This window comes from Maylandia zebra, linkage group LG15 (assembly GCF_041146795.1).
Source record: "Maylandia zebra isolate NMK-2024a linkage group LG15, Mzebra_GT3a, whole genome shotgun sequence".
Taxonomy (NCBI): Eukaryota; Metazoa; Chordata; class Actinopteri; order Cichliformes; family Cichlidae; genus Maylandia; species Maylandia zebra.
Genome location: NC_135181.1, coordinates 876399 through 903975, shown reverse-complemented (window position 1 = coordinate 903975; position 27577 = coordinate 876399). Strand labels below are relative to the sequence as shown.

Genomic DNA, 27577 nt, shown 5'->3' with positions numbered 1-27577 from the left:
AATAAATTAATAAATACATTTCTGAGACATGGATTTCAGTTATTTGGAAATATTGTAGCTATATTTGCAGTTTCTCGTTGATACCATTGCTGCTAAGGTGAAAACAAACATTGTAAGAATAATGTGGATAGATATTTCCGCACACGTCTATTCAGGCATGTTGTCGGACTGTTCCGTTGTAAGAAGGTGCAGTGACATTTGCGGGACAGCGACAGTATGTAGGACATGAATCACGTCAAGAAATACAAACACTCAGCCGCCTGCTCCTTTTTTAAGGTTTCTCCGAGCAGCTGCTCCGTGCTGCCTCCCTGAGGAGCTTATAATAAATAGCCAAGTGACTTCATGAAGTGTTCTCCCGTGCGCTCTCACTCATTCTCCACTGTGCCACTGCCATCACTCCACATCTTAGAGACTGTGCCCAGCATTTCAGCTTGTTGTAGTTTGTTTTTTTAGGCCTTCACGTCAGTGGATATTTTTGCACCAGGTCCAGGATTGGCAACAATAACAGAAAATGCCCCCCGCCTTTGTTCGGATATCTTTTTAAATATTTACAAGTTGTCATGTCATCTCTGACTGGAAGAGGAAGAGAGGGGTTTCCAGCCTCGATCAGAGGAGGTCTCTGGGTAAGTCCGATTTGTTCGTTTTGGGCAAAATTTGTTAGCATTTGTGGGGTTTAGAGTTTCTTGAGAGTACTGTTGCACTAGAAAAAACAAAACACTTGGGTGTGGTTACAGTAGTCTAAGTCGATTGATATTTAATTTCCCCCTGCCAAAGCCCACATACATCCTTATTTATCATGATTTATTTCTCAGAGCGCAGAAGTGCAGCATCACTTTGAGACCGCAGGGAAGGACCGCCAGCCCAAGGAGCGCCCCTCTCCTGTGGGTGCCGGAGGGTCCAGGGGCGACCCATATCGGAATATGTGCCAGAGAGCAGACGATGTCCCGTCTTACAAGTCCCTCCCTGGATCTGTAGGAGACCGCATCCGGACAACCATGTCCTTTAGGACTATATGTAGAGGAGGCTCCATGTCGGCGAATCCCGGCTTTGGGAGGTCCGATCGGAAAGTTGCTCGTTGCGAGAAGTGCTCAGCGACCCTTGTTGCTCTGAAGAAACAAGCCCTTAGCCTGGCTGTTCACCATCACTTCTCCTGCAAGGTCAGTGACAATGATACTGTGATGGGGATCAAGTGGCAGTCGTGACAGTGCAGCCGTGTGCTTTCGAAGCAGTCTATATAAAATTTCGTGTTTGGACTCAACAGACAACACGTAACTGAAATGAAACAGGAGCTGAAAGCATATGGATGCTTATCAGCAGGTGGTACTGGTGTATATTTGTTACATTAATTAAAAGAAATGCACATTCATATTTTTTGTGATGCAATTTAGTGACAAAAGTATTCACAAACTTGCTTTTTCCTCTCAAATAACCTCTTTGGGTATGAATATTGTGAATTGAAAGAATAAATATGCATGAAAAATGTTAAAAGCAGACATGAATGCTTCAGCGAGGGCCGATAAACTCTAATAAACCTGCTGTGAAAACATTTTATGACACTTATGTCACACAGAAGCATAACTGGTAGTTCCTTTTGAGGCTATTAGTGGTGATGCTTAACAAGTGTTCTAAGGCTCATGTGGGACCTTCGGTGCTTCCTTTTAGAAGCGTGCACGTTTGCACATTCATCACCACCAAAATCCATCATTCGCCAAAGTAAACCAGTGACATTCCTGCGCCAGTGGTTTTAAATGGCCATGAATATTTCATGGCGACATCCCTGTGTCATCTCCACAGTTCTCTCCATTGAGGGAAGGCTATTTATTTTTGTCCTCTTAAGTGGGATGGGGTGTGTCATGTTTTTGGAGACCACAGGGAGAGCAGGAGGAAGATGGGAGGCACCGTGCGGCCACAGACGTGGTCAGTAGAAATCTGATAAGCCAGATCTAGCTGCTCGCAGGTTTATTGATCCAAGCGTGATTTCTCAGTAGCATCATGGGTGTATAACGTCATCTGTTAAGATGGAGTTGCTGCTGTCTCTGCAGCACCTTATACTCTATCTGTCATCAGTCTAACCTGAAATTCAGTCTGGCTTATTTTTGCCTCTTTGATACATCAGGATTATTATCCCTATATATTATTTATGAGGGAAGTTTATTTAGCACCAGCTGTTTCAGCACGTTTAGGCTTTGAGTGAAATTTTGCAACATTTAAGAGCTCCTGTTGAACTCCTGTGAGGGAACATCGGTCATTGTAGTGTGTAGGAGGGAAGGAGAAACAGTGCGTGCTGGATGCTGCTGTGTGTGTCTTTCTCAGGATGAAAAACAAGATGATGGTTTTTGATTCCTTCTTGTTAGCTGTGACAGCCGGGCCAGACCTGAACCTCAGGTGTCAAAATCTCTGTTTTAAAGTAGCACGATTTTACTTGTTCTAACCTCCTGTTGTCAGATTTTTCCAAATTAAATTGGATTTTTTACATCCAATCCAGATAGCAGCTGTCTATTACAGTAACACAGTGATGACATGACATTCAGCAAAATGCTAATATTGGCTGAAAAAAGACACACAAACACTGACGTCTCGCTTTTCCTGTTTTGTTTCAGACAAAAAAAGCCCTTCTTCCAGGATGACATGCTAGTCTCCGAGAGTTTCCAGTGAATTGAGATTTATGACATGTTCCATCCACTCGTGAGATGCAGTAAACACAGTTTTTTCACTGGGCTGTTAAAGATCATAAAGACAGTGTTAATCAATACCTCCATGTAGAAAGTGGCTTCCCGTGACTCTGTTCTCGTATACTCAGTGATCATTCATACAGCCAGATATCAAACAGAGCAGATTAGACTGTTACTGTGTCCTAATGTGAAGATTGTGCTCGACTTATCTTATTTTGTCAGTCAATTACAGGCGAGTGTTGTGCAATAATAAAAAGGTACTATAAACAGCAAAGGTTTTTCCTGTCTGTAACTCCTGTTGCCATGTTCTCTCACTTGTGCAGGACTTGAGTGACCTGTCGGCATTTCTTCATGAAAACCTCCGGGTCCATAGTCGGTCCACCACGGACTTCAGAGAAAGAGACCAGGGGGAGTGTGGAGCCTGCGGTACAAACCTGTACCAGCTCAAGCAAGAGGCCATCCATGTGGCTCTGAGCCGGGGTCAGGCATTAGCCAAGCCTTCTTTTGAAGCCAGCCTCAGCACTGGCTCACTGTTTGGACAAATTGAAGCAAAGCGAGGAGACAGGGCTTCGAGGGAGGCTCTGGATCAAAGCCACACTCCTCAGAGCCCACGCAGCCCCAGGACGCCTCAAAGGACCCCACAGACCCTCAGACGAAGGGGGCCCAAGCTCCCCAACCCTGATATGGGCCGCTGGGTGGAGGAGCAGCAGCAGCTGGTGGCTTCTAAATCTGCATCCAGAGCTAATGGTGTCACCACAAACCCTTACCGTCAGGTACCACTATGAGCCCTTTTCTTAGCATTGAATCTCACATACCCTCCTAACGAGCTATATGGGTAATGTGTGCCTTTACGGGTGCACGTGTCAGCGAGCCAGTGATTCATAGGGCCTAATCAGAGCCTATTTCGATCCCGTGGCTGAGTGTGTTGTTCAAAAGTACTTTTGCTAATGGAATGGAATTGGGTCATGATTTACCTCTGTCGCAAGAGCCGGCCGGTCAAAAAGCACTTGTGATCAATAGAGCGACGGTCGTATTAAACACTGCGGCTGGCGAAATATGCATTAGTGTGATAGAAGGTGGTTGAGCGTGTCCTTCCCAAGTCCCCAATAAAAAAAGATTATAAACCTGTACAAGGTGACTGAGAACTGACTTTTCTTTACTCAGTTGGCTCATTTTCTCTGTAAGCCAACAACTAAAAATACCCCAAATCCTTCATTTAATGTAGTTAGTGACAGATTCTAGGACTATATTTGACCTGGTTGACAGATAATATGTGTAGGCATCACAGTTTTCATTTTGCTGAACCACAATGTTATTGTAAACTGCATATAGATATATCTTAGGAGGGTGTCTACAGTGTAAAATTGCTTCAAGGGTGGAGGTTTACCGGGAGCTCTCTCAAACAGCTCAGGGACAAGGACAATTTCATGCTAGCATATTCACTAAAGGAGCTATTCCTAACATTAGCATCCCTGTCACGCTTTGTCTCTGCCAAAGCTAAAAATTGATTTCCATTCACTAATCGTAAAATCTAAACTTAGTCCTGCTTCTGGTACTGATAATAAGCTCTTGATATATACTTAGTGAACTGCAGACACGGGGCAGCTTGAGCTTTTAAGGATCTGAGTATAATGTTAGCATAAAATAAAGTGTGATCTTACATGCTGATAGCACACATTTTTAGAATCCTTCTTAACATCATAAGCATCTGTGTAAGGTCCTTTTAAAAGATTTACCATTTTAAAAAACGGAGTCAGCTCTAGATTGCATTTTCACTCAACTCTGAGAGTTAGCACTACCGGAGTTAGCTAGCTGATAAAAATCTGCTAGCAGCAGTTGTCAAAAGTGGCAGTCACCATCCAGGAAGAAAGTCTGCTTTGTGTACTTTTGTCTGAAATAACAGAGCCATTGTTTGAAAAATGACTGAGAATTTCAATTTATCAGCCCGTGTTATCACTATGTGAGAATACTAAGGAGTGCTTAAATGGACCAAAGGAGTCTTCAGAGATTCTTTTAAAAACTGTTATTTTGAAGGCACGTCTAATCAAATGTGACAATAACAGCGCTCCTGTACTGTGCACGGCTGTGGAAGAAATGATTCGTACGTGTTTCAGCTTGAGAGCAGATCAACTGAGGTTTTTACAGCTTCGGTGAAAGCGAAAGCGTAGGACGAGAAGTGAGGAGACGCAAAGAAGGGCAGAGGGAGAAAGGAAGAAGAGGAGAGAAGGAAATGAAGTGTGCAAGATTGGAGGCAAGGAATGAAAGGGTTGAAGGGAAGGAAGGGCAACGAGGAAGGAGAGGGGAAAACAAGACATCATAAAAGACCGCATGAGGAATTGGAGCAAGGGAAAGTGAAGCGATAAAAAAAAGATTACGACAGAAGACGCGAGTCAAAAAGCAGAAAGCAGGAGGGTTCGGGGAAGTGTGCATTATCCATATTATCTCTGGCTTCCTCATTCCCGACAATGACCGCAGATTTCCTCTGGCACTAATTGGCACTTTGCGTTTGTGATGCTATGAAAACAAAAGTTGACTTTGTTATCTTGCCTTAAGAACGAGCTGAGCCGCTGCTGGCTCAGAGGCCTGCAGCACGAGTTCACATCGAGCTGCGTGCAGAGTCGACCACGCCGCTCACACACACAGACACACACAGACACACACTGTGAACTCATGAATGAACCCTAAACGCCCACGCTGGAGCGTTGGAGTGTTGGAATATATTCGTGTAAGGCTGCTTGAGTGATGATGTGACTATGTGTCACATCTGAATCACGTTTTGCAGTCACTGCAGCCTTCACAAACTATCCTTCACACTCCAAATGCAGTTGGCTGCATCTGTAATATGACTAACGGTGTATGTTAACCCAGCGTGCTCCTCTCAGCCTGCGTGCCCTACTTACACAGACGCCCACCTCATGTTCCTCCCCAGAGTAATTCCCGTGATAATAGCCCCTTTTGGAGTGGGTGCTGCAGTGCAATTACACATTTGGATTTTTTAATGAGCTTTTTCCCCCTGCAGGCTACAGATGATGCCTATCAGAGCTGCAGGGATGTCGGGGCTGTACAGACCACCTCTAAGATCCCGCACATATCCAGAGTGGTGTCCATCGCCAACACTGCAGCTATGTCCTTTCTGACTAGGTAAGCCAATATATGCACACCAAATAACGGCAAGTGTTTGAAAAGGATCTGTACTGGCTGCACCAGGAGTTTCCGTGTAATGACACACCCCCTCATTTCTTTCCCGTAGGGCAGCTGAGAAGCTCAGCCTGACACTGAGGAAAAAGGGCCATGCTTCTGATCCAGCTCCCTCTCAACTCTCCACCTGCTTCAGGGAAATCATCCAGAAAAACCCACCGCCCGTCCCCACCTGCCTGCTGCAAGCTGCCACTAGAACCAAGGACTCGCCCAGCGTTGGCAAGGTAGACTTCAAATTCTAGTACATCAAATTGATCTGTACTACACTGAAACACATTAACTGCTCAGAAATCCCATCAATTATGATACTTGGAGGAGAGAACATAATTTAGGCACTTACTAAAATGTGTCATGAAGCAAAAACAAAGCAGAAATTTTAGTGATCACCAGGCTGGAGACCATTACTTACACTGGGGTTGGATAAAAATGCACGCCTGCCTATTTATTTATTTTCCCTCGATGACACGCTGCTGCAGGCCTAAATGCATTTTATAATTTGCTTATGCAGGTCTGACTAAAAAATGTAAAACTGTAACCAGCCACTCATTAATTGTTGCTAAAAAGAAAGTTCACAAGAGAATCAGAATTTAAATGTGTACATGTGTGAGCCTTAGATAAAAGGTTCCCCAACCGTAATGTTCTGCTAACAACCGCTGTTGTTCTAGTATAGACCACCAAAAGGCTTCAGCACTGGCAGTGTGGTTGTCAGAGCAGTAGCCATGCTTAATTTATAGTCCTTATCTTAACCGTGGCTCAGGGGGTCGGGAAGCGCATCTGTAACCGGAAGGTCACCGGTTTGATCCCCGGGTCCTCTGTCCTAGTCGTTGTGTCCTTGGGCAAGAACCTACTGGTGTTGGCCAGAGGTGCCGATGGCGCGATATGGCAGCCTCGCTTCTGTCAGTCTGCCCCAGGGCAGCTGTGGCTACGACTGTAGCTGCCTCCACCAGTGTGTGAATGTGAGAGTGAATGAATAGTGGCATTGTAAAGTGATTTGGGTGCCTTGAAAAGCGCTATATAAATACAATCCATTATTATTATTATTAATGGAGTGGAGCAGCCTACGCCGTAGTGGTCGATGTCATTGTTTGCATTTATGCTTCGATGTGTCTGCGTTGTTCCGTCACAATAAGTCAAACTGAGCTAATCTCGTTGAACAACAGTTGCATCAGCACTGCGAAGGGAGAAAGACTGGAAAACAGTCTAAAGTCTCCGGGAACTTCATTTGTTTAGTCGATCACTAACGGAAATATCTAGTCAGCCAATCACATTCCAGCAGCTAATGCATTCAGGCATGTAAACACGGTGAGGTCAACTTGGTGAAGTTCAAAGTGAACATCAGAACGGGCGAGAAAGATGACTTAGGCAATGTTGGCGATTTCGGACATTGTCGTTGGCGCCAGACGGGCTTGTCTGAGTATTTCAGAAACTCTGCTGGGAGTTTCCCTCACAAACATATCTGGGTTTACAGGAAATGGTCCCAAAAAGAGAAAATATCCAACCAGTGGCATTTCAGTTGCACAGAGTGGATAGAACGGTAACAGTACCTCAGCAACCAAGATATCTTCGATATCTTCGATATCTTGGTTGCAATGGTTGAAAATCCTCTCTGAACCTACAACATCAGAATATATTTTTAATCCCAGAGGAAATGACGTGGTCACAGTTGCTCCAAGACAGTAAGAACAGTAACTAACAATGTACCTTTGAGCAGACGAGCTAAAGCAGCAGACTGGGTGCCACTCCTGTCAGCTAAGAATAGGAAACTGAGACTACAGTTCACATGGAATCAGTGATGTTCCTTAACAGAAGATTGGACAAATATTGTCCAGTCTGATGAGTCTCAGTGTCTGCTCCAGCAGTCGCATGGTAGGGTCTGAATTTGGCATAAACAACACGAAAGCATGGATCTGTCCTGCCTTGTATCAGTGGTTCAGTCCGTGCTGTGGGGGATATTCTCTTCAACTCTCTGTCCAAATAGCACCAAGTGACCATTGTCTGAACACTACGGGCGACACACGTATCGTTGCTGACCACGTCCATCCCTGCAGTATCCTCAGCAGGATAGCGCACTCAAATAATCTAAAGCTGGTTTCTTGACCATGAGCTCACTCAGATGGCCTCAACAGTCTCCAGCTATCAACTTAATAGAGCCTATCTATCCTGGTATTATGGACCAAAGTATTTCCAGCACTTTATTAAATCTACAAGGAAGAATTAAGGCAGTTCTGAAGGGAAAAGGGGGTCCAACCCACTACCGACGAGGTGTAACATGTGAAGTGCACAGTAAGGGTTAGTCATCATACATGGATCACTGGCAGAATACTGGCTCATCATTTTAAGCAAGCTACAATTACAGTCAATAAGATTTTTCGCTCACTCAAGTGTTATCCTGATCAGTGTACAGTGTTTTCATGGCATATTACTAGCAATAGGATCAATCACAAAAATTGTGCTCTGCTTTGCTATAATGTGTACTTAGAATTCTGCACATCAGGCTAACATGATGGATTTAATGCAGTGCTATAAATCAACTGACGGCCACCACTGGATATAATGTGCAGCATCTGCTGACTGCTTTATAATACACACAGACATCCTGCATGCATTATTTAAAAAGGAAAATATATATAGGTTTCACTATGAAATACGCCACTGGGCAACTACGTGTCCTGTATTGTGAGGTATAAATATATAGAATAAACCTGGACTGGTGACTGATTGACAAAGAGCCCACAGGCACCATCTTGGAAGTGTTTTGACCATCCGTGTTGTGGGGTAAGGAGATCTCAGTCAATTTGGACGAGATCCTATATCACCCGTCCGTTGTGATACACTGTAATGTGGTGCTAATGTCTCCATCTTGTTCTCCTCCTCCCTTCTCCTCACCTCCTCAGGGAGAGAAACTCGGGGAGATCAATATGGCTGGGGGCCCTGCCCTCGTCTCATAGATGGACTCCTGGGTGTAGTCTAGAGTTACAGATAAGGGCTCAAATAGACCACACCGCCGGCCACACCTGCTTGAGCACTCAGCTTTGTACATCTAAACGTGCAAGAATATGCATGCGTGTGCGAGTCGAGGAGGATTTTCTCAGCTTGCAAATGGTTCTCCTGAATAATTTAACCCTCATAAAAAGAGTTTGACACGTGTTCAATATGGTTAAGAAACCACTTCTTGCGTAAGGTATTAAAATCATGAGGAAGGGAAAAAAATCCTTCATGTGGCAGATGGAAAATGGCTTTTCAAATTCAGTCAATGTAGGATGATCTCATCATGGTGTAATGCAGTCCTGTGCATTTTCAGGAAAACCACATTTGAGTGGGTGTCAGAACATACATCTACTTGCAGTCTTGCAGACCTGAATTCAGAAAAAACAATTTTATAATTGGCTTATAAGCCCTAATAGGGTGCGCTGTCTGGTATATGCTGCCTTGTTTTCCTGCAGACCAAGACCTGTGAGCCTTATTAGGAGCCTGTCAGAATCAGGATATAACTCGATTTAAGAGCTTAAAGCCGCTAAATCTCAGACTTCCTCCAGAGATGTGCATTAAGGAATTAATGTCACGACATGCAGAGATACAGCAGGAGGAATGCATTGTCATGCAGCTGATGTATGATGTATGAGGCGGTTGTGTAGTTGCTGCACTGACTGAATCATGTGGTGTGTTGCAGCCTAAAGGTAATATGCTTTTGTTTCAATTCACCATTTTATTCTTGGTTGTCAGTTCATTTATATTTGATGTCCTTACAAAACAGGCGACTGGTTGTCCAAAGACAGTTTGTCTGTTTAGCTCAACAAAGTTCACCTCCATTGCTTCAGGATCTCAAAGATGCCCTAATACTCTTTGACATTTATCACTTTGTTCTGCCCAGGTTTTCTCTTTTCCAGCTGAGGATTTAGACAGTATTTCAGCCGCCTGTTGTTGAACAGCAGGGGCTCAGAGCACAAGTCTGACTTTTCCTTTACTCTTCAGCAGCTGTTTTTGGAGTCAAAAACCTCTGTTGGTAATCATACGTTTAAAAAAAAATGAATGCATAAACAGAACAGACACCATATCGCTGCTGTTTGCTGTCTGTGGTCTGCACATAAATCAGCTAGCATACATACACGCTGTACAGTAAAAGCAGAGTATCTAGTCCCTTTATGCATTTAATAAACTGTAGAGTTTTCAGATAAAACAGTCTGACTCTTTCCTAAAGGCTCCATGTGCGACATAGTACTGCTCAGTCTTGCCTCATTGGCGTTTAGATTAAGATCTCATTTTGTTGGTACCTGCTAGCATTTAGCGCTGTATATTTACATGCTAGCATCATGTTAGCGTTCAGCTTTTTAGCTTAGACTGGACAGTAGCAACAAATACATTATAATGCCATTATAATGAGGTTAAAGCATTAAATATTAAACAATACAGACATTTTACAGTTTGCCTGTAGCGTCATGCCATGATGATATGGTGGCTAGCACTGCAGCAAGAAAGACCTCTTTTTGTTGTTGTTTTTTAAACCCACAGTCCAAAGAAATGCTTGTTGAGGTTAGGTTCACGGGAAATACTAAATTGGCTGCAGGTGACCAGCAATCGTTGTGCTAGGCATGGGGCATACTGTATCAGCTACAACACAAGGTGATGTGGCTTTTAGTTAATTAGCTGTAATTGTGGCTAAGACCAGCCTGGACGTTATGCTCAGTCCATCAGGTTGTAAACAAGACTACGCTACAAACAGCTAGAGGATCTATGAAGCCTTGCTCATCCGTAGTGTTGCTTTACCAAATATTAACAAGAGCGTGCTACCATATTCACAATGCTACAACAAGCTCTCACATGCAGTACTGATGGCTGGTTAGAAGTCTTACTCGGGTATTATAGATTCCCTGATTAATGGAAACTTCAAAGCAGCATTACACGAATGGCTGTTTCCCCCCAAACTCAGGTTAAAAATGAAAGTAAAATAAAAGCATTTAAATGACTCTAAATTCTGCTCTGTGATTTGAGGACGCTTGAGTCTGTGTAACCTCCTATAATTGAATGGGAAGGCTTTTCTGACAAAGCACCCATATCTGATGAGCTGGGAGTGAGAATGGGTTGGTGCTGATGCTGCAGTGGGTATGTCCAACCTTCCTCTGATATTTGATAATTTCCCACAAACAGCAGGGCGTACAGTTCATACAGCAAACACAGAGCGCAGCTAAAGCTGATGGAAACTGCATTTTTGGCTAAATAATAATTTGAGATTAAGCTCATGCTCTTTGCAATCTCATGACAGCTGTTCTTACTGTTATTTTTTCATACAGTATTTTTCAGTTGGACAGATATTTTGTTCTGTACTGTGTCTAAATTTCATCACGACTCTGTTTCCATTTCCTTTGGCGAACAGGTGAAAGTCGTGCTGAGGGTGAACCCATCGCTGTCAGAGAGCCAAGGCCAACCACCTGTTCTCCGGATCGACCCGTCCAAGAAGAGAGTAACCATAGTGGAGCCGGTCACCAAAAGCCATCAGCGTGCTACCATGACACTGGGCAGGGATGGCAAAAGTCAGCTGAAGACCTTCACCTTTGACAGTGCATATCCTCAGGAGTCAAGCCAGGTGTGGCTCTGTTGCAAAGCATTTAAATATGACTTTAGTTGTTTCTATGGTGATCAGGTTGGCAGACAGTGGATTGTGTAGCATTACATGTATACAGCACATATTCCCTCCTCTTTATCCTACACTGTTAGTTCCCTCTCTCTGTCTGATGACCTGAAAACTGATAGGCCCTGGATAGCCACCACAATTACACAGTCCATCAATTACATTCAGCCTTATCCAAGCTCTGCTTACAGTATCTGAGCCCAAGGGAATCAGTCTGCATCCCCGTTCTGCTTTGCTCTTGCTCTGTACCGAGTGCGCTTCTTCACAAGCTGCTCGCTGTCCTTTGTTCTCTTGACCAGGCCGAGGTGTGTGCAGGCGTCTTGGCTGATGTCATCCGCTGTGTGCTCAGCGGCAGTGATGCCTGTGTCCTGGGCTTGGGTTGTGCTGATGTGGGTGAGTAATCGGTCCTTGTGAGAGGCCATGGGTTAAAATCTCAAGATGGGAATGGGATGCTTTTATCATCCCCGCCCCACCTCCTCCTCTATCCCATTGCAATCTTTCAGCCTTTCTTTATCACTTCAAACTCCCTCTGTCCTCTCGATACAAATCTCCAGCCTCCTCGTGTCTTTTGTCTCCTCTCCCAGTCAGTTTTCTCTTTTTTGCTCTTTAAAAAAACCAACAAACAAACATTTCCCTTTAAGTTATTCATCCTTCACCTGTTACTTTATAAATAAAAGCCTGATCATCAGTTATACAGCATGCATGTGTTTGTAAAAGCTTCCCATTGTTTGACGTTTTAGGCAAATATTTCACTTCATTTTGCTGAAGCGCTGAGCAGAAGGGCCTGCAAACAAAGTGGACTGTGATATGTTGCTATTAGAGAGATGGAGCCCTGCACTTAGCGGTAAAGGGGTTTAATAGATTTGTAGCACACACACACACACACACACACACACACACACACACACACACACACTCACACACACACACACACACACACACACACACACACACACACACACACACACACACACACACACACACAGGGTAAGGACAGGGTCTCCTTGGACCTGCTTTTTCACATGACGCCACTCTCCGTAAATCTGATTGAATTAGTTGGCCAGTACAGACTACATGTGGCCCACGGCCAGGGGGGCATCAATCTCCTCCACAGAATACTATTCTCTCTGAATAACGGCCGCTCGGCCTTTAATTGGAGTAAACCAATTCTCTTATCCTCATTCAATTAGAGTTTGGATAAGACGAGATAGGGTGAAACAAGCCCATAACTCAAGAGTAATGTGGGGCAAAAGTGCACTAGAAAGAGACACAATATGGCATCGGTCCATAAAAACATTTATTTGTCTATTCTTGTGAGATTATATATGATGTGTTTTGTTCGTGCCAATGCTTTCCTGCAATTAGCCCCATTTCAAGACTTTGCTATAAATCTGATTATCTACATATCCATATATAAAATCTTGCAGATATTTTTTATGACTGATATGAAATCTTTTATTATTCAGTCATTTCTGCCTGCAGTGCATTGAAAGTGAACGTGTGCTCTGTGATGTGCTGTTTTCAGCACGCCTCCTCCCCTGCCTTTATTTCAGTGTTAAGATGTTACAGTTCGATGTTCATTATTTGGTGTGTACTATTTTGAGCCCATGGCCTCAGCTACGACTATGGCCCCGTTGTGTTTGGTAGCACACGTGCAGAAGCCAGACGTACAATCATTTTTAGCTGAGCTACCCAAAAACTAACTCTGGCTGATGATGCTTTTTTTTGGAAAATTAAAAAAATAGTTCCCTTGCTAAGTGGAATAAACGACTTGTATCTCCTGTTACGCACGTGAACAGCAGAAGCTGTGATTTTATTTATTAAACAGCCCAGAAAAACTGTTTCTGACAGCAACACGTTGCATTGATATGGTTAGTATATTTTTCAGACATAAATAATATAAAAACTGATTGTGCCACTCAGACTGTGTATTTGTGAATGTAGTATATATTGTGTGGATGCATACCTTCATGTATGTCATATGTAGTAGGGTTTTCAAAGGACTCAAGGCGGCCCACAGTCCAACTAAGTACACTCTTAATAAGTGCACACCAAAGAATCACAGAGGGATCCCTAATTAGCAAGAAGGTGCTGTTAGTCAGTTGCAGCTGATTCATTGATGATCTGCAGGTGTGAGCACATTTTGACAGTTTGCTGGTTTGGAGCATTCAGGTGTGGTTAACAGAAGGTCACCCAAATGTGTGTAACCCATGCTTAGACGGTGCATAAGAGCTACATTTCAGTTAGCCTCAGTTAGCATGTTAAAGTTAAAGTTCATTAAGGCACTGCTAGAAAGACTGAAAACATATAGCTTGTTTGGATGGCAGCGTGGCTTAGCTTTCAGGATCAGTGTCCTTTGAACAGACAACAGCAAAATGTTGGTGCTTGGCTGTAACACACAGCAACATTTGAGCCAAAACCCAAACAAACACAACAGATCAGTATAAACACCTGATACCAAGTGTCAGGCACGGTGGTGGAGGTATGAGGATTTGGGCTTATGCAGTCACCTGGGAACCGAGTAGTCAAATAATCACCATAAACTCCAAACTAACCTAGAGACAAATGTGAGGCTCAGCCAGCTAAAGCTGTGTCATGCAGCAGGCAATGACCCCCAACAGTCAAGGTGACCCACAGTAGAACTTATAAACAAATGCCTGCAAAGTTCAATGAACTTAAGCAATGTTGTAAAGACAAAAATTGTTACACAACATTGAAGGCTGATACACTCATACAGAAATCAATTGGTTTAAATTAATGATTATGGTCTATAATAGCTGCAAGCCATCGAATCTTGGGGTGCACTTCATTTTTCATAAGACCGAATCGAGTCTTGCAAAAACTTCATTTTTATATATAGAAAATCTGTGCATCTATGTGTTCCCCTTCCACCTCAGGGTCCTGGTCCAGCATGGTGGGCAGTGGTGAGAACATTGGGAAGCTCGGCTTGATTCCTTGTGCCATCTCCTGGCTGTACAGCGCCATCGAGCGCCGCAGAGAGAGGACGTGGACCGATCTCAGTGTGTCAGTGTCTGCTATCGAACTGTGCTGCGGAGAGGAGGACACGCTGAGGGATCTGCTGGGGGAAGTTGTTCCATCATTAGGCAGCATCCACGACAGCCCGAAAGCCCACATTAAACTCCAGGAGGACCCAGTCTACGGAGTCCAGGTAGAACTGAAGGTTTTTACCATTAAGAGAAGGGATTGTTAAACTCCTGTGCCTCCCTTACCTCTGCATCGGCACGCTGTGGCCCAGTGACCCACATCTGTAGTAGTGGAGTTACTGTTGTTGGCATAAAAGTCTAATAAATCTTCATAAACACAAACCCAAAGTAGACAACAGGGAGCAAAGGTGATACTGTTTACTGCAGATAGGAGACAGCAGCAGCAAAAACCCCTTTTAAAGTTATTCTAATTGTTTCAAAAGAGACAGTATTCTCACGTTACACGTTCATGCCAACTAGATTAGTTAGATTAGTTGTCTGTGGTGCTTGCGAGCTGGCGTGAGTGTGTGCCCTCTGGATGTGAGAAACTTTTATTCATCTTTATTTAGACAATAATGGTCCGCACTGTGTTGGAAAAGATAATGGTGCTGGGAGGGAAACCTATTATGCTGCACAGCACATTATATCTGATTACACTGTGTCTGTGTGTGGGCGCCACATCCTCTCTGTTCTTTCAGTCAACACTTGAAGAATGACTGAAGCCCGAATGTTTTGCTGCTGAGACGAATGACACAAGATTCATTCTAACAATATTGAACCTGTTTCAAAATGAACAGTGATCAGCAACAGTGGGATAAATGTAACAGATGAAAGGGCTGATTTTACAGCAAATGTGCATCTGCTTCTTCTCTCCTTCAGCTACACAAGCACAACCGGGTGAAGGCCCCCACTGCCGAGCGGGCTGCTTCCCTCCTGGATGCAGCCGTCGCAGCACGTCGGCACAGTGACTTTATTACGTACCTGTGTGACAGCTCCATCATGTTCTTCACCCTTCACGTGCAGCCTCCACGTACAGAGAGCAGCACCATTGGAAAAGGTTGCAGTGAAATATTCAGAAACTGATTCTAGAATTTCGATATTTTATGATTTGCATCTGTTAAATCTTTTTGCATTACCTCCTCTAAAGTCCAACTGTATCGTTTCTGTAGGTTCCCGCGGCGCCACCAAGTTGACCATGATAGACGTGTGTAGTGGTATGAGGGGTGTCAACAAAAATAAACCCCCCCATTCTGAGCTGGGCCCAATCGTCCTGTCTCTTCTAAGTGGACAGAAAAGCACCGCAAACAAGTAAGAATCTAAAACAAAGGAGGAAAATTGTTTGTTCATTAAAAACTTTGTTTTCTTTAACCTATTTATACTCCGGGTTTACAAGCTGCAACACAGGCCACTGTAAACCACCCCAAACTGCAAATTCTTATTGGAGCTCTGATATTTATTTATTTTCTTCTCTTTTTATGTCGATTTATTAGCTTTTTTTTTTGTGCGCTGATGTAACCGGAGCCTCGTCGGCTTGTATGCTGCACTGGATTTGCAGAGATGACAATAAAGTTTACTCTGACTTTGGTGCAGTTAAACCTGCGACCACAGACACTCACATGACGTTGCACTGTTTCTGCAGGATTGGGAAGTTGACGTTGCTCCTTCGAGAGTCCCTGGGCCACACAAATTGCCACACTACAGTAATTGCTCAAATCATGGATTCTTTGACACACCTTCAAGAGAACTTCTCTACCATCCAGCTTGCTTCTCGTTTTCGCAGGACACAGAAGAGGACGAAGGTAGTATAAATGACAGAGTCTAATCATGTCACTCTTTATCTAGCACCCCAAAATTGTTGAATGTTGCTTTGGATTTATAAGACTTATCTAATAGCATCGTCCACCTTCATCCAACAGCAGTCTACCTCATGTTCTCCTTGTGCGAGGAGTCTGACTAGAGAAAAAAAAGGGCTGCAGTCGTTCTCCCTGCGGGCGTTCCACTCTACCGATGAGGTAGACGTCGACATCCGTCCTTTTCGCCTGCGTGATGAACTGGATGAACGCTCCAGTAGTGAACAGTCTTGCGACACAGTCATCCAGATAGACTCAGACGGCTCAGTCCACCCCAGATCAGCCCCGAGGCAGGCGCAGCCCGAGTTTGTACCAATCATACCGTCTTTGCACCCTAACAAGGCGGACTTGGACGACCCAGAGTTTGCTGCTCTCCTCCAGGAGCTTCTGAGAATTCCTCAGCTGCAAGTAGAAAAGACGACAGAGTCAGCTCTTCTGGGGCAAACCGACGTTTTGAAAGGAGAAAGGAAGCAACCAGAGAGGGACTGTCTCAAATGTGACACGTTTGCTCAACTTCAAGAACGTCTGGGGTGCATCGATGGAAGTGAAATGACCATGGATGTGCTCAGATCTTCCTTAAAAGGTGCCTGTTTAAATAATGTCACTGTTAAGTCACAGCACCCGGAGGAATCTGTAAAACGCGCAGACACTGAAGCTCCACAGACACTGCTGAATAAGGGGCTGAGCTGCAGTCAGACCTCTGCTGGAGAAAAGCAAACAGACGGTGCTGGAGACAGTTTTCAGAGAGAAGATTCGGGTTTGTACGACTGTGAGGAGTGTAGTGCCACCAGTTCCAGCGAGGAACTGCTCAATCAAACTCTGGGTCTGAACGCGACCTGCCGCTCTGAGCCTTCTAACACCAGGACTCTTAAGTCAGGTAATGGGGTTTCTTCCAAGCGCTTTAATGTGGATGCAAAGGTCACGGCAGGGGCCACTTCTCTTGCACTTGAACCTTCACACAAACAGGACAGAGCTGAAACTGCTGATTGGTTCAAAACAGACAAAAGGACCTCACCAGTTGGCAAAAGCTCCCCCATATCTCCTTCTTCTACGTGCTCCTCTTCACACTCCCTGGCTAAAAGTGTTGTACTCGGAGACGTCCTAAACAGTCACCCCAAACAGGATGTTAAGGAAATGAAAGCCACGATCACAGTGACCGTTCAGCAGCCGCTGGACTTAAAAGGTCAAGATGAGCTGGTTTTCTCTATGGTAGAAGAGGTGACCATCAGTGGAGCGTACGACAGAGCAAGGACAGGTGGAAATATTATTTGCATCAGAGACGGAGCTCATTCACAGGCACACGCTGAAGACTCGGCTAGTTCTCAGCCAATCCAGATAATCAGCAACGTCAGCGAGGAATCTGCAGCTCCAGGCTCCTCTGGTGCTCCCGAAAGCTCTGCTGCTCATCCTGCTGGCACTGAAAAGTCCCAGCATCAAGTCAGAAGGGAGAAAAGGGTGTTGCCTTCATTTATTAACCCCATGTTGATTAATACAGACTTGGATTGTGACTTGGATTGTGCCAAAGACAACGAAAGTCACTGTGAAACTTTAGCAGGAGTCAGGTCAGAATCAGAGTCCATTAGAAATACAGCTCGATGTTCAGAACACAGGGAGGTCCTTCAGGAGAAGTGTGCACCTGTGGCTTCTCAGAAACATGTCAAAAAGACTGACAAGTCTTGTAGCCAAATGTCTTATGAGCCAGTCGTCTTAGAACATTTGAGTTTTTGTAATAAACCTCCAGACAACAAAACGTGTGAGCAGACAAACACAGACAAGGCCCACCCCAGAGACCGTGGGCATGTTTACTCCTCGAACACTGCAGAGCTTTCAGAGGGGACTGAGATCACATGCAGAGATACACCCAAGAGGACTGGTGAGTCACCTGGTTGCCAAGAAACCATCCTTTGCTCCTATTCAACAGGTAGCTTACCTCGAGCATGGCAAAGTGCCAAACACCAGGATGCCCACCTCGTAGACTCAAGGGGGCTGACATCATCCACTCCCTGCAGCCCAAGGGTAACTCTCGAGAGGAGGAAGGCGAGGCAGCACTCCCCTACTAACCACAACCTCTATATTTCCTCTCCTCAAAGATATGGAACAGACTTCAAACAGGATCCTGGTGCTACTTTCAGGAAGGGTATTGGATCTGTGATTGATAAATCCACTTCAGCAGTAAAACGTGATAATACAAGCAGGAGGCTCAGGTCACCGATGGAGGAGAGTGGCAGGCTTTTCAGTGCCAAACTACAGCAGCTGGCTAGACGGACGAGCTCTCTCGGGCGGATCCCAAGAGACTTTCCAGCCCTAGAAAGAGGCGGCAGCAACGCTTCTGTGAGCTCCAGGGGAAGCTCCAGGGGAAGTACTGAAGGAGCTTGTAAGTCTGGCTATAAAGGCAATTTTGAGGGAGATTGTACCTTTCCGAGGGCCAGCAGGAGCCCGAGGAAAAATCCTCGGTCTGAACATCATTTTTTCCCGTCTGAAAACCCTGCGACTCAGTCTTCTAGGCATATCCACTCCAAGCTTTCTGCTGTGGGAAAGCTCAAGACGTCTAGCCCCAAAGTCCGTCGATCGTCAGCTCCTAGCATCAAGAACCCCGGCGTCTCCCACAAAACCCTGCAGGACTCCATCAATCATAGTGCCAGTCTGTCTCCAGACAGTAAAACAGTCAGCCACGAACGCACATCCTCCTTTTTCCCCTCTTCCCCTCCACGGTCTCATCGCTCTATCAGCCGGACTCCAAGCCAGAGCTCCACATCCTCATCCACAAAATCTGCCATTCAGGGATTTGTTAACGGTCGCCTCTCAGACTTTCTCAAGGAGAGGGCCCCCAGTCCCACTACAGGAGGATCGGACCAAACGACCTCACTGCCCTCCCCGTACAGTCAACTGACATCTCCCCGCATGCCCGATCACCTGAGTGGGCACGCAAGTGACACCACCAGCGTGTTGAGCGGCGATTTACCACCAGCTATGGGGAAGACATCCCTGCATTTTTCTAACAGAAACAGTTTGGTGAGCAGTGGCTATGACAGCATGGTGAGGGACAGCGAGGCCACAGGCAGCAGCACCTCAGCCAGAGACTCAGTCAGCGACAGGAGCGGCTCCCTCCTCAGCGCGGCTCGCAGCGGCCGGCCGTCTCGGAGACGAGGTGGTACAGGTGAGAGCGCCTACGATTTTTATGTAATGAATTAAATGACTTTCACTTTTGGAAAGTTTTCAAGTTTGATTTATAAAGCAAACAAAAACAAACCAACAGAAGCTCAAAGCAGACGTTCTTATGCAAACGTTAGCGCCGCTGTTCGCCAACGCCAGCTTCATGGTGACATGGCTGGCTCATAATCTGACTGCATAACATATTAATGTGACATTAATGAAAGACGACATGTGTGCTGGACGCAGCCAGACCCAGTTTCCTCGCTGGCATTAAAAGCCTGATTGTGTAGGAAGTCGCATCATTAATACATGAACCCAGGAAGGATTCTCACTGATGGAAACAGAAAACGTTTGTGTGGTTGTGTTACACAGAGGGGTGTGTGCGTGATTATGCACGCTAACAGAGTTATGTTGCAAACACACTCACTGTTGTGATGATGATGGAACAGCAGAGGAGACACGACTTGAATAAGTATATGACTCTTAAATAGTCCCCTGAAATAATACACTGTTAACTGCTTTTTGTGCGTGCGCTCAGTTTGTCCTCATGTGTCCTCTTCTGTAACTAAAAGCTACAGTTTGAAAACATAAAGCACTCACTATCTTTTCCTGCACTGGCAGACTGACTCAAACTGAGAGTTGCAGTAATTGTGTCTCCGGTCTTGACTTCTGGCAGCTCTGCGGCTGCACTTTGGCCCGAGGCAAACTGTTGTTCCAGCAGGAACCACATACGGCAGCTCATGAATTGTTTCCTGCTGTAGCTGCCTCGTCTGTAAATGTGTGACTCACTGTGACTTTTCTATTTAATGCTCAACACTCACATTAAGAACCAAGAAAAGTCCACTAACATGTGCTTCTGCCTTACATGTGTTGGCGCTCTTGGCTCCAGGTACTCAGCAGCGCCACCTTTCCCATGATTCACCTCTGACCCTGAGACGCTCGGCTAGCGGTCTGCGGTCTCGCTGGATGGATCAAGGAATCCCAGAGGCCTACGAGATCAAGGTCTATGAGATCGACAATGTACAGAGGATGCAGGAAAGAGCAGGTGCTGGCAAACAGGTGCTGGGTTTATTTTGATTTTTTTTTGTTGGAGGTTAAAGGGCATTACATAATAAACAGTATGACCTTTATAACCTCTGCGAGCAACGAGCGAGAACAGCCACAAAAACAGGATTGTGGTTGTTGTTTTGTTTGTGACGTAGAACTCAGTTAGTTCTCTTTTTGTATTCGAAATGGTAAGTAACCATTTTTTGTTATGGAATAAAAGGACCGGCGTTAATGCTGCCACAATATCATTTTTTGATATATTAAATGGAATAAATTGAAATGATCTGCCGTCTCTGTTGCAGAGATTTGAGGAGATGCCGCAGATATTGTGAGGCGAGAAACCTCAGCTATGGTGTCAACTTAACAGACCACAGCGAATAAGAGTAGAATAAGATAAATAAAATAGAAATATCCTTTATTGTCCCTCACTGGGGAAATTCACGCGTTACAGCAGCAAAGTGACAGACAGCGTGCAGGTTCCCACAAAGCTTAGAATAAACAAGGAATAAGAGTCCCGAGCAAATTTACAACATAAGAAACACAAATACTTTACAGTATTTTTAAACAGCAAAAAGTGCTTAAAAACAACAACGACGCACTACTGACAGTAATAATGAGGTGCCTCCAGTGTCTCGAGGTCATAGATTAACTCATGAAAATTATATTCCAAAAACTGGAAGTCGAGTTATTGAGCAAATCACAATTTAACCCTGTGTTTGTACTGAGCAGCTACAAGGTCTTCATACCTTTAACATATATTCATTTCCACCCATTTTAAATGTAATGTGTGTCTCATAAAACTTTGTTTTCTTATATGATTGATGATAAATGTGGCACATTTTTTCCTTCTGCAACGTAGTCCGAAGAATATGAATCCAGTAAACATATTAAATGGGAGAGAAATACAAAAGGAGTCCGTCGTGAGTAAATCATAGACAGAAATGTCTTAGGAGACCAAACATCTCCCACTCGTGGGAGTATTTTTGCACGATGCTGCAGAAGAAGAGCATGCTTGATAAGCTGACTGTGTAAACCTCGCATAAAAGACCGTCTGGCATTTAAAATGCGCTTGATAGCAAAACAGGGTCCATGTGGTGACGTAATGTCCCACGACGAGAGGTCTGGCCCCGTGAGACGCCTCCCTGTCTCCACCAGTCTCAGGCAACTTTGATACAATTTTAATGACCACATGGGGTAAACTGGGTCAGTGCTGCAGCGGCGAACAAAGACGTAGAACAAGCAGAGCAGAATGGAGGTAAAACACCAGATTTTAAAAACTGTAAATATGGATTTATTGACCCCCCCTCCCCCCACCCCCAAACGACTGCCATGCTCCCCCCATCTCTGCCCTAACATGATGTTTATATGAAGAGCAGCTGAGAGGTGGATGCTGTTTTTCATTAAAACCTACAAAGTACTCACATACAGTATTCCAGGGCTCATTGTTTAAATGGTGAGAGTAAATTAAATTTACTTAATTTCAGCTGTGTTTTAAAAATCTTTGAATAAATAAAAAAAGTGAAAAAGGTTGTGTTTCTGCTTTCAGGGGCCCACATGCTTCAGCGCCAAGCTGAAGCTCCTGGAGCACCGTCAGCAGAGGATCTCCGAAGTCCGAGCCAAATACAACAACCTGAGGAGAGAGCTGGAGCTGGCCAAACGCCGCCTCATGCTGGAGCCCGCCACGTGGAACCACGAGTGTCAGTGGAGTTTCTTTAAAAACTAACTGTAACTGTTATTGCTAATATCTGAAAAGAGTAGTCGTCATCTAGATTTAGCTTCCTCGAACAGCCTTTGGCTTCCACACTTCTCCCTGCCTTCCATTAATGTCTCTCTCAGTTCCAGCGACAACAATGAGCAACAATATCTAACAGAAACGAGTCCACTGGTCACCAGCAAATATATACAGTCCCAAAAGCTTAAGACCAGTTGAAAAATGGCAACAAGCAAGAGGAGGAAATGGGCATTAAGTTCATTAAAAACAAACTGAAACAGGCAATTTTTGGCGTGATCAACAACAACGGTGGAGCCATCGTCATCACTGAGTTCATGTTTGGAACTTTGATTTCTGTTTTGGGTTTTTTCCAGGTGTAAAACAGCTCGTTTCAGTTTAAGGACTGTATATATATCTTTGCATAGTACTTTGCCAGTGACACTGATAATGAGCAAGCGTCCTGAGCTTAACCAGCTAGCCACGGTGTTAGGTAGCAAAACTTCACACAGGCGATATAAAAACACGGACATATCCATCAGCAGTCGCTCAGTATCAATGAAGTCCTGTTGTGAACCTTAACCTTTCACTACCTTCATCTTAACTTTTGAAACCAGAAGCTATGCGTGGCCGACCTGACCGTGAAATCGAGGAGCGCTGCACACTCAGGCTAGCCTCCGGGCTTACCCTGAGTCACTGGACTTTACTTTCTGACTCTGAGAAGGACCATAGTGTTAAAGTCATCAAGACTTGTTGGTAGCAGCTGAGTCCATATAATTAACAGGAGAATACATTTAATGGTGTTAGAGCAAGAGAACAGAGAAGACTTCATTATAACATGTATGTACCCACAGGGACGCCTCTGCTGGCCGTGATAGGTAATACAGGTTTAAGGCACTTCCTCAATGGCTTCATTTTTTAGACTCAGAAGCTATGTTCATCTTTTATGTACAGTCTGTGTTCACACCATAATAAACACCCGGGCTGGTTAGCGAGCTAACTCTAGCGTAGCTATGCAATGTGTATCTGGCAAATCTGGTGCCAACATACTGACATACTGGTACACAGCTTATACACTGGTCTCTCAGCCATTATAGGCTATAAAACACAGGCTACAATACAAATGTACTTTACTGTTCTGGCTCGTACTAGGCTTGCACACAGATGGAGAGCATCTCATCTCATCTCATATCGTATCGTTTTGTAGGACCTGTTGTAACATTTCTGTATAGTTTAGCCATAAAATAAATATGAAGACATAATTCTGTAACTGGGTGATTTTGCTTGAAAGGTGACTGAAATGATTAAAACATGAGCAATCAGCTGATTAACTGGTTCAATGACTAATCATCTGAGCTCGCACTTCAGTGAATAAGCAAGTAATCAGCTTGTTATATGCAGCAGGCTGTAGCCTCCTTTTACAGGAGCAGCATCCACACTTCTCATTAGCACCATTAGTAATACCCTCACCAGCATGTGACATTTTATATTATGCTTTAATCACAGAGCACGTGATGCTGTTAAGGAATAAGAGGCTGTCACACCAACAAACTGCCCTGCTGGCAAAGCAGTTCTTACAGTATGAGAATGTTTTGTAATGCAATGATGACTTTTGTGGGTCTGAGAAAAATCTACCATGTGAACTTTGACCTCCACGATTTCATTCATCCTCCTTTTTGCTCATACAGTAACACACAGAAGTATACGCGGCACACTGACCCTTATTGTCCTTCCCCAGTCGACCTATGGCAGACGTTCGAGGTGGACTCCCTGGAGCATCTGGAAGCACTTGAGTTGGTGACGGCGCGGCTGGAGCGCAAGGTCAGCCTCTGCAAGGCCAACGTCATGATGGTCACCTGCTTTGATGGTGTCGCCGGGAGACGGCGTAAGAAGAGACGGCGAAAAACGGCAGATCATAGATTCACAGAGAGATACTGACCTACTGGCTGACATATATGTTTCTTTTAGACTATTATGTAGAACTTGTTGATTATCCATGAAGTTATCTCGGCACTCAAGACACAGAGGTGAGATCACCTCATGTATACACTTGTTATGTTTTGAAGTAGCACACTGCCTCCGGTCCCCTGGTGGGAATTCCTCTGCGGCATTTTAGACTTTCAAAAAAATCCAACTAACCTTTACTTCATGTTTTCCAGACAGTAGTTGCAGTTAAATAACCTATAAAGATGTGTGTTTATGCACTTTTTTAGCATTTGGCAGTATATTTAAAGCCATCACGTTCAAGCAGCATCTAATGCTAAAATATTTTGGTGCTAACGAGCTCGGTACCACAAAACTGCTGGCTCCAATGTTGGACAACGGGAGAGCCTATCATGTGTAATGAAACAGAAGCAGTCCAAAGTCTGTGTCTGCCATGGTTCTCAAAGAAATGACTCCACGTCTGATAATAACACTACACAACAACTGGCACTCAAACCTGTCAAAATGTGCTCTGGTTCTCGAAAGGCTCTGCGACCGTAGAAATGAGGGATTAGATCCTGGTTCTCTGGGAAGTCTTTAGGCTCAGCAATATCATTTATGTGAATACCATCTACACATCTGTGCAAAACGGCTCAGGAGGCAACTACAGCTCCAAATGAAGCACTTTTGTACTCTGCTAAGCAATTAATGAGAAACTGTGATAAGTGGACGATCCAAATTGTGCTTTTCTTAAAGCCATTTTCACACAAAGCTTTATTCCAATTGTCTTTGACATGCTGACTGGAGTCAAGGCTCCAATGATCGTCCGATTAGTGGACTGGCCTCTCTACCTCCTGAGCCACAGCTGTTCCACTGGATGCAAACATTTACAATACCTCAAACTGTCCTTCTACAACAAACAGAGCAAAGCGAGGGAAATGCAACTGAACGTGACGATTATGTTCTTCAAGTTTCATGTGCTTTGCTGTTCTTCTTGATTTGATTGGTCAAACCAATCATGTACTCAGCCAACACGATGTCTTTGAGTAGCAACGTGATCAGCCATCGTAGAGCAGAAGGCGGTGCAGCTTTCACAAAAAGGGAATATTATGCCACCAATGATGCCATTGTGTAAATAGATTTTGGTGCTAAAACTACAAAAGTAGTGCATTTCCTTATTTGTAACTAATGTAAATAAGTAAATGTTTAGCAGGGATCTCAGTGAACTGTTGAATGAGCCATAAGGGAACAACGGTAGTGTTTGTGTAAGTTACACCAACAGAGAGGTCGGTGATCAATACACTGACTGTAAAACACATTAGTAAGTGATTGGAAGTAGAATAAAAGAATGCAGATTCTACTGACAGTGTAATGGAGGAGTAATTACTTTAAAGGAATAACGTCACGGTGTCTGAGGAGCCCTGTGGCTCCGAGCCACGACCCAAAGTGATCGGTGAGCAGTGCTGGGATGTCTACCTGGGTCGATGCGTTTAAATATACGGGAATCGCACACACGCACACACGCTGGATGTTTGTTGTTGTGAATCGTATTAATCAGCATGTTGTTGTCACTGTGAATAAATGAGCACAGCACTCCATTATGTTTCATGTGTGCAGAGACTGTGCATCCTTTGATTTGCAAAAATTAAAAGTGCTGTGCTGCTCCTGCTGCCATCACATCTGGGATCTTGTCCTTACTGGTCACCAGAGCCTGTTTTTAAGTGTGCATGTGTGAGTGCGTGTGTGTGTGCATGTGTGAGTGCGTGTGTGTGTGCATGTGTGAGTGCGTGTGTGAGTGCATGTGTGAGTGCGTGTGTGAGTGCGTGTGTGAGTGCATGTGTGAGTGCGTGTGTGAGTGCGTGTGTGTGTGCATGTGTGAGTGCGTGTGTGAGTGCATGTGTGAGTGCGTGTGTGAGTGCGTGTGTGAGTGCATGTGTGAGTGCGTGTGTGAGTGCATGTGTGTGTGCGTGTGTGAGTGCGTGTGTGAGTGCGTGTGTGAGTGCATGTGTGAGTGCATGTGTGAGTGCGTGTGTGAGTGCATGTGTGAGTGCGTGTGTGAGTGCATGTGTGAGTGCGTGTGTGAGTGCATGTGTGAGTGCGTGTGTGAGTGCGTGTGTGAGTGCGTGTGTGAGTGCATGTGTGAGTGCGTGTGTGAGTGCGTGTGTGAGTGCATGTGTGAGTGCGTGTGTGAGTGCATGTGTGAGTGCGTGTGTGAGTGCGTGTGTGAGTGCATGTGTGAGTGCATGTGTGAGTGCATGTGTGAGTGCATGTGTGAGTGCATGTGTGAGTGCGTGTGTGAGTGCGTGTGTGAGTGCATGTGTGAGTGCGTGTGTGAGTGCATGTGTGAGTGCGTGTGTGAGTGCGTGTGTGAGTGCATGTGTGAGTGCGTGTGTGAGTGCATGTGTGAGTGCATGTGTGAGTGCGTGTGTGAGTGCATGTGTGAGTGCGTGTGTGAGTGCATGTGTGAGTGCGTGTGTGAGTGCGTGTGTGAGTGCATGTGTGAGTGCGTGTGTGAGTGCATGTGTGAGTGCGTGTGTGTGTGCATGTGTGAGTGCGTGTGTGAGTGCATGTGTGAGTGCGTGTGTGAGTGCATGTGTGTGTGTGCGTGTGTGAGTGCATGTGTGAGTGCGTGTGTGAGTGCGTGTGTGAGTGCATGTGTGAGTGCGTGTGTGAGTGCGTGTGTGTGTGCATGTGTGAGTGCGTGTGTGAGTGCATGTGTGAGTGCGTGTGTGAGTGCATGTGTGAGTGCATGTGTGTGTGCATGTGTGAGTGCATGTGTGTGTGCGTGTGTGAGTGCATGTGTGAGTGCATGTGTGTGTGCGTGTGTGAGTGCATGTGTGAGTGCGTGTGTGAGTGCCATGACGCCATGCAACATCGAAAACAGGAAGGGGTTTTTGAGTTGTCAAATGAAAAGGTAATGACACCAAGCCATGTTCAGCCCTGGGGGTGCCCTATTATAAAGTCAGCATCATTAAAGAAGAACACTGGAAACACACACGTGTTTCCTTCCCTGACTTTGCCCTTCCTCTCTTTCTGCTCCACTTCCTCATTGCTCAGCCTCATCTGAGACACACACACACACACCGTACGCCTGGTTAACGTCCATAGCTCATTTAAAACTGAATAATGTGTTTTATATCATTTTATTTTTTCTAGAAATGTCTCCATATTTGGAGGCAGTTTGTCCACTACAAACACAAACTGATCCTGAGCCAGTTTAAACGCTGAGTTTAAATGTGACTATTTTAAGATGTCATGGGAACTGCATCACTTTGGCTCATTAGGTGGAAAAAGAGGTGCTATTTCTGTCTCTGAGAAACTTGAATTTTAAAGCCTCCCCATAAAGAAAGCTGAGAGGGCACATTTATAATAAACCTTATCAGACTCTGTGTTTGGGGGCTGATACCATCACCAGA

At 44.8% G+C, this 27577-nt stretch overlaps 1 protein-coding gene across 3 annotated transcripts; it reads left to right on the top strand.

The window, feature by feature from the left end:
* On the top strand, nucleotides 1-25835 carry kif26bb (kinesin family member 26Bb). Of its 3 annotated transcripts, none has more exons than XM_004542300.4 (15): nucleotides 1-623; nucleotides 813-1157; nucleotides 2996-3445; nucleotides 5692-5813; nucleotides 5923-6094; nucleotides 11242-11451; nucleotides 11796-11889; nucleotides 14394-14665; nucleotides 15360-15537; nucleotides 15650-15788; nucleotides 16120-16279; nucleotides 16400-19487; nucleotides 20373-20542; nucleotides 22077-22227; nucleotides 23977-25835. In XM_004542300.4, exons 1-15 carry the CDS (start codon nucleotides 561-563, stop codon nucleotides 24174-24176), a joined length of 5814 nt encoding a protein of 1937 aa, XP_004542357.2. In that variant the 5' UTR covers nucleotides 1-560; the 3' UTR covers nucleotides 24177-25835. The 3 variants fall into 3 exon arrangements, with proteins under 3 accessions (XP_004542357.2, XP_004542356.2, XP_023010911.2); XM_004542299.4 differs by having other exon boundaries at nucleotides 16397-19487; XM_023155143.3 differs by having other exon boundaries at nucleotides 16397-19487; nucleotides 20373-20528; nucleotides 23977-24161.
* Nucleotides 25836-27577: the final 1742 nt, after the last annotated feature.

Coding starts and splice junctions, on each gene's coding strand:
- kif26bb (XM_004542299.4), top strand. CDS start 561: ATGTCATCTCTGACTGGAAGAGGAAGAGAGGGGTTTCCAGCCTCGATC. Junction 5,814..5,922: donor GCTATGTCCTTTCTGACTAG/GTAAGCCAATAT, acceptor TCTTTCCCGTAG/GGCAGCTGAGAAGCTCAGCC. Junction 15,789..16,119: donor CAGAAAAGCACCGCAAACAA/GTAAGAATCTAA, acceptor CTGTTTCTGCAG/GATTGGGAAGTTGACGTTGC.